At 33.6% G+C, this 7,500-nt stretch overlaps 1 protein-coding gene and 1 long non-coding RNA gene across 10 annotated transcripts in view; one reads left to right on the top strand and one right to left on the bottom strand.

Annotated features, from left to right (window-relative positions):
- LOC149131760 (uncharacterized) overlaps positions 1 to 6,438 on the top strand; it is a 1,392,655-nt gene extending 1,386,217 nt beyond the window's left edge. For 8 of the 9 annotated variants that reach the window (XR_016245177.1, XR_016245172.1, XR_016245174.1 and 5 more), the window contains one exon: positions 3,534 to 6,438. Coding sequence is in view for 4 of the 9 variants with exons in the window: in XM_089366572.1 (XP_089222698.1) it covers positions 3,534 to 3,787 (254 nt within the window). In the remaining 5 variants the exon portion in view is untranslated. The remainder of the gene's footprint in view (positions 1 to 3,533) is intronic. The other variant, XM_089366576.1, reaches the window with a different exon arrangement.
- The window catches only part of LOC149131763 (uncharacterized), a 107,780-nt gene that overhangs the window by 13,062 nt on the left and 87,218 nt on the right, over positions 1 to 7,500 (bottom strand). The window lies entirely within an intron of this gene.

The raw sequence follows: 7,500 nt of genomic DNA on the forward strand, positions 1-7,500 counted from the left end.
TATTTTCTTTGGACAAATGCGATTGTCGATAAATTAGTATTGACTGTCGTGTTTTAATATATTACAGTTTGCAGTGGTGTAGTTTGACTGTGATGTTTGCTGTTCCTGTTGTCTTACTCAATGTCTAGACCGGAAATATTATGTCTGTTGTTAGGATAGATGATTCTTCAGTAGACTGTCTTATGTCACAATTTCTTTTGAAATATTCTTGTCTTTTTATATATCTATTTACTAATTAACCACTTCGAAAGAGTCTGCAGAAGTATGTTATACTTCTTTATAAATCAAAAACGATAGAAGCCATTTTGATCTTTTGATATAAAGAATGTATATAACTTTATCTTGTACACGAGCTTACTGATGTGTTATTAACACAACTTTCATTCAAGTTCTAGATGTATTGGGATAGTCATGTAACATTTCTTTTTAATATGCCTTTGTCCTTGAAGGGCTGAATGCTCTCTGTCGAGCTGCCTTTGATTTTATCCTCTGAGATTTTAACATATTTTCTTGCTTCTTGTAGTTTTTTCTTAGCCAAGTGCTAGTTTCGTTTTGGGATTCTGCACAACACACTTACGCCTTTGTAAAACTGCTGCCATTTAGCAGATATTTCATGTTACTGCAGCTCTGTGCAGATGAAGGTTTAGATTTATCTTTTGATTAACAATTAACACAGTTGTTACTCTATCTATCCCTACTATCTATATAGTTACACCTTCTTGACTTGCGACCGAGTTCCGTTTCGATGAGACGACGTAAGTCGATCTGGTCGTATGTCGAGTTTATATTTTTTAACACAATTTTCATTCATGCAACTGAGGCTTGAAAGCGACTGAGTGAATGACAGTGGCAGGCTGTTCCGTTGATCCGATCAGCTGGAACCCTCGACGTTGTAAGTTGGTGTTTTTTGGCGCGCTTTCTGTATCATTACGACATACTAGTGAGTAACCGAATGAACCAACGAGCATGCTTCATAGTCATCACTCGTGCAGCTAGATATAGCAGTCCAATCTCTCTCAAATCATACCCTGACGTCTTAAACGAGCTAACAACATATCAAATTATACAATTCTTGTTATGCTATATATAAAATGAACTAATCACGACGAGAGTGCCTTCAATCGTATGTCTGTTCAATCAGGGTCGACGAAAGGTTAAATTAAACGACAATAACAATTATAAATACGATTTAAGGGAATACTTTAAAAGGTCAATGTACTTAATGCTAGTGAAATTAACGTAAATGCTAAAATCTCTTACGTGACAGCATAATTGCTAGTCATCTCCATATTTACCTGCGAGCAGAATTTGTTCTTATCATGTTCAGAATATATGATCTAACCATCACTTGTATGAACCAGCTAGTTATCTTCTAGCTAGGTGCTTGCTCTGCTGTAGAAATAGAAGTTAAATTCATCAAAAATTCAATGCTATGTTCTATGAAAATAGAACGTCATATTGAATAGTGTAATCTACGGTAAATTCAAATTCCACTGAGGTCTCCAGGTCGATAAAATAAGTACCAGTTGAGTACTGGTGTCGATGTAGTTGACTTAACCCCTCCTCGAAATTGTGGGACTTGTGCCAAAATTTGAAACCGATATTACAACTGTTATTGTTGTTGTTGTTTAACCCCAGGTCATCCATCGTTGAACAAATCTATTATGAAAGCTGTTGCATCTTTTTATCATGCCGTCGTTTATTTTCATTTTCATTCATAGTTCTTGAGAGATTTTACCGAATCCACGAGGTAGTTACGTCACACATTTGGGACCAGGTTCCACATATGAGGATAATACATTTTTCTTCCTTTTCCTTCACGAAGATCTGATTCTTGGGAAATGCCAGAGGCGCTTCACTTCCTTCCTCGACTTAACAATGATATAATACTATATAATAAATAAAATCACCAGCTGGGCCCATTTTATTTCATTTCCCTTCATTTCCTCAACGCATATTTCTGGAAGTTTGGGGAGGATGATAACACAACATCATAAACAACTACGATATTATATATTCATTAGATGGAGGTTTTTCAATACGGTTTTATTTCGTTTGATACTACTCTTTCATTGTAAACAGTACTAAATACCAACAATATAGGTGACATCAATTTCTTTCATTGTCTTCATTAATTAGCATGTACGAATCGTTAACGCATTTTACACAAGCAGGTCTTGTTTTCCGATGACCATGTAGCCAGCTTTTTGACATTGATATCGTTACAATCTATCATTGAAATAAACATGGAGCCGGTTAGAGAGATCTATGTAATTTTGTTGCCGTAGGTCCTGTTATTTAAACACTCATGTAGCAAAACTTCAACTTGACAGAAATCAATGCATTCATTAATATGAACACCATATAATTATGTTTGCAGCTCTAAATGCCACTTAAATCCTGTATTGAATTTCAATACGACAGTTAGCTATGCTCGCACACACACTCACACACACTCACACACGCGTGTGTATACATACATACATACATACATATATATATATATATATATATATATATATATATATCAGTTTTTGTCTTTGTAGTTAGCAAGCAAATTCATTGCTAAACATCAAGCTAAAGATAAAAGTGAATAGTAGTTTAGTTTTGATTTATCGTTTGTTCCTCTCTCAGCTAGAAGAGGGGACAGTGCCCGTTATAATTTTTTTTTTTTTAATGCTACTGATTTTACTATGCAGAAACGCTCGAAGATAATTAAAGGAAGTTACCTCGGATATTTGATGTTTAGCATGAAAAATTTCGTTTTGTTTTGATTTTTAAGTTGATAATAGGGAAGTAAATGTAACTGGTCTGCGAGGTTTTCTAAACGATGGCGGTTTGGAGGGAGAATTAACCGAAACGTTTAATAATGTGAACAAAACGAAACAAGGTGGGGTAGAAACACAGAGGGGCTAAATAAAGTGTGTGAACCATCTAATCGAACTAACAGAAATTTGTATGGTGTCATCGATACTGAGATGTGTCGAAATTAAACTTTCACAGCTTAACAACGGCACAATTTACTTGACGTAGGAGCATGGTGAGATTAACGAGTCTTTTTTACGCATGTCTCGCTGGGGTTCATTGCTTTTCTTTCATCCGTTATGAATATTGTGGTGGTTGATATTACTTCGCAAGCTAGTCCTGATCAAGCAGGACAATCATTTCAGTATTTAGTCTGCTGCTATTTTAATAATTTTTACCATATTTTTTATTGAGCTAATATCTCCTCGAGATAAATTTAGCCTTTCAACCTTCCAGGGTCGATAAAATAAAGTACTTGTCAAGTACTGGGATCAATGGTATTAATTAATTCCCTCGCCTCCAAACCTCTGGCCTTGTGCCAAAATTAATAAACATATAACTGAGTTCAAATCTCGCTGACATCAACTTCACATTCATTCTTCCGAAAATTGCTGAACTTATGCTTAAATTAACAACAATTATTAGTGTTCGAAAGAATTAGTTTAAAACATTTATATGACAATTATTTTCAAATGTCTGGCTTTACCTGTCTTATTTTCTTGTTTTAGATGTCATGTTTCTTCTGAAGAATCGAAATGAGATGAAACGAAAGATGACACTAAAATGTCATGCTGCTGCTGTTCCTGATGATGGTGACGATGATGATGATGATGATGATGATGATGATGAAACTGCTGATGCCGACCAAGGAGGTCTTATGATAAGGACCTCCATATTTGTACAGATTGCTGTTTTTGTTCTAAGTATCAACATTATTTTCTTTTTTACTTACCTTGTAAAATTTACTCCTTTAAGCCATTAGGTTGTGGCCTTGCTGGTGCATTGCCTTGACGGGACGTATCTAAAACCACTAGCTCATTTTGCCTGACGCTCTACCAATTCATCGATCGGTCGAATGTCATTTCAGCGTAGTATTACTGGTACTTACGTTCGTAGATTGACTGTTTATGTAATCGATCGAATTGATTTCTTGATATGCCGGTTACTTTGTTTTTTTTTATACGCTTCAACTAAGAAGCACAATTGACTCATGCGGGCATTGAACTCCCATCATAAATATTCTATAAAATGTTGATTAATAATTGAACAGGATAATGGATTGGTAATAAGCGTGGAATTGGCTGAGTCATTAGAACGTCTAACCGAATGCCTTTCGTTATTTGTTCCATCTTTCTGTGTTCTAATCTCGTCCTGTTCAACTTAGCCTTCCATCTTGCTGTGGTTGATAAATACCAGTCAACTACTAAGCTCGACTATTGTCTCACACACACATACAAACACACCTTTCTCTCGATGTTGGCTGCGTTGCACCGTTGGACTGTAGCCACGCTGTGGCACTGCATTGACGGGATTAGTCAAGCAAACCGACCTCAGAACTTATTCTATCGGTCTTCTTACCGAACTGCTAAGTTATAAGGACTTATACCAATCCTGGTTTTCAAGCGGCTTTGGAGTAACAAGGAGTCTCATTGAATACAACAGCTTTCACTCCAGAACAATAGAAGGATTGAATGAGGGATTAGTAAAATAATAATAATAATAATAATAATAATAATAATAATAATAATAATAATAATAATAATAATAATAATAAGATATTATTGCTACATTCTATGAACAAACTAATTTGTAATACCACTGGATGAAATAAGGTGAAAAAAAAAAGCGAGAATTTAATTGGCATAATCGGTAGAGCAACGATCACAATGTCTTGTGGCTTTTAGTTAAGAGAATTTTGCATTTGTGTTCTGTGTTCAAATTCCGTCTCGATAGATTTTGTCTGTATTTCTTTGGGGATCGATATAATAAAGTATCATGTGATTATATGGATTGATCTGATCATAAGTGATGCCTATTTTTTTGTACCAAAATCAATATTGATATACGAAATATGAAATAACATATTAGCAGGTTCTCGTTTTCGCTAGATTAATAACGATGTGACAAACTAAATAATATACTAGTTAGCCGTATATATGGCCTGGTGGTGGTGGTGGTGGTGGTGGTGGTGGTGGTGGTGGTGGTGGTGGTAGTAGTAGTAGTAGTAGTAGTAGTAGTAGTAGTAGAAGTAGTAGTAGTAGTAGTAGTAGTATATGTCAAATGTGCTGAAGCAATAGCATGACAGGTACTGAGTTTGTCAGTCAAATATAATTTCGCCGAAGTCGACTGTGCCTTTCATCCTTTCGGGGTCAATAAATTAAGCACCAGTTGCGTTCCGGGGTCTATCTAATCGACTAGCCCCCTCCCCAAATTCCGGGCCTTGCGTCTAGAGTAGAAAAGAATATTTACTAACATCAGTCGTTACAACGCTAGCTAAAATGCTTAGCGGCGTTACATCCGTCTTTACGGTTTGAGTTAAAATTCTGCTGTTGAGTTAAAATTCTTGCCTTTCGTTCATTCGGGGTCCATAAAATAAGTACCAACTAGTTGAGCAGAGGAGGGGGCCAATGTAATGGGCGTACCCGCTTCTCCGAAATTGCTGGCTTTATGCTAAAATTTGAAACCAATATTTAATTTCAGCTGGAATCCAGTATTACAATTTTTATATATATATAAATGTTACTCTTATTCTTTTTCACAGAAACTTTGTCCAAGAAAATTCAAGACCATTTTTATTACTGTTTGTAGTACGTAGCTGCTGCTACTGCAATGCGCTTTTAATAGCGCTACAGGTTACCTTCTGGGATGAATTAAAAAAAAAATTTCAGCAAGTCAACGAAATGATATCCAATGATACAGTGCTCCTGCTACCTACTTGAACGAATTTACACTTCCACATCCTTAAATCCATATTCTTGTCTTAATCCAGAAGAAAAGAATCGTGAACCTCACGGTAAGCAGCATCATGCCATTGCGAAAAGGTTGGTAAGTCACGTCTTCATTGTCTTGGAAAGCAATTCAACTCATCACTTCACATGATATTGTAGTATGAGAGAGAACACGATTTATTTTTAGGGAAAAATATTTTTTAATAAAATATACAAAACAATAACTGCTTTTGGTGACTTGTGTGACTCTGCGATTCTTCAGAAAATTTTCAGTTGCAAAAATAATCATTTAAGTTTTGCGGTAACACAGGAGGATGCCATAGTTGTTTTATATGGTCTGTATATAGGTTTAATTGTTTTATACGATTGGCTTTCGATAATCGACACTGTATTGAATATTAAAGATATTTTATATTTAAAAAATTGAATATACTGCTTCAGTTATACATATGTGTGAGTGTGTGTGTGAGAGAGAGAGAGAGAGAGAGAGAGAGATTTATATGGGCGTATGTACATGTAGATACATATATGTATACACATGTATACATATATATATATATAAGTATAGATACATAAATATATGTTTGTATACACACACACACATAGATAGATAGATAGATAGATAGATAGATAGATAGATAGATAGATAGATAGATAGATAGATAAATAGACAGATAGATAGATAGATAGATAGATAGATAGATAGATAGATAGATAGATAGATAGATAAATAGACAGATAGATAGATAGATAGATAGATAGATAGATAGATAGATAGATAGACAGTGATACACGCATATACACCCCTTTGTAAATTTTTATTAGCCCGGTGCTTCATTGAGTTTATCTATAAGTATCTAGATATATATCTGCTGTAATAATTTCGTCTGAACGTATGGTTTAACTAGTGCAATTTTAGTAACAACACAATGAATAAATAGATAGATAAATAAATAAATACATGGGTACGATGCCTTCTTAAATACACAGCCTAACTACTAAATACGTTGCTTACCGCTTCGCAATTTCCCATTCAAAAAGAGAAACTAAAACTTTAAAAAAAAATAAAAAAAGTTAATATACTGACAATTCTTATCACGGTGCATTACATAATGCTTTACATTTTTTATATTTTTTTTAATAAAAAAAAGAAACACAAATACATTTTTATATTTTGTTAAACAAATTTTATTGAGTCGAATAGTTTTGTAAATTCAAATATTTACTTACATTGTTTAGGAATAAGCGATATGTCACACGACAGCTCCTCCTAAATTTAAGTGATTGTACCGTAAAATGAAGTAATTTTGAAAGAAGAAAATCACTCATCTGTCCATAATGGAAACGTATGAATGCTATGGTTTGATGGTACAGTTGTATAAGAAATTTGACATTTTACATCCTTACTCGCAGCAGCGTAAATATATATATATATATATATATATATATATAATATATATGTAAGTTTGGAAAATCAGTGTAGTGAAAAATTGCAAATTGCCAAGTCTTTTAGTTTTCTTGTTTTATTTATACATATATATACATATATATATATATATATATATATATATATATATATATATATATATATATATATATATATATATATATATATATATATATATATATATGTATATATATGTATAAATAAAACAAGAAAACGAAAAGACTTGGCAATTTGCAATTTTTCACTACACTGATTTTCCAAACTTACATTCATATTTCAAGCAAAATTATTACAAGTTGC

This window comes from Octopus bimaculoides, chromosome 19, assembly GCF_046866305.1.
Source record: "Octopus bimaculoides isolate indiv1 chromosome 19, ASM4686630v1, whole genome shotgun sequence".
Lineage (NCBI taxonomy): Eukaryota > Metazoa > Mollusca > Cephalopoda > Octopoda > Octopodidae > Octopus > Octopus bimaculoides.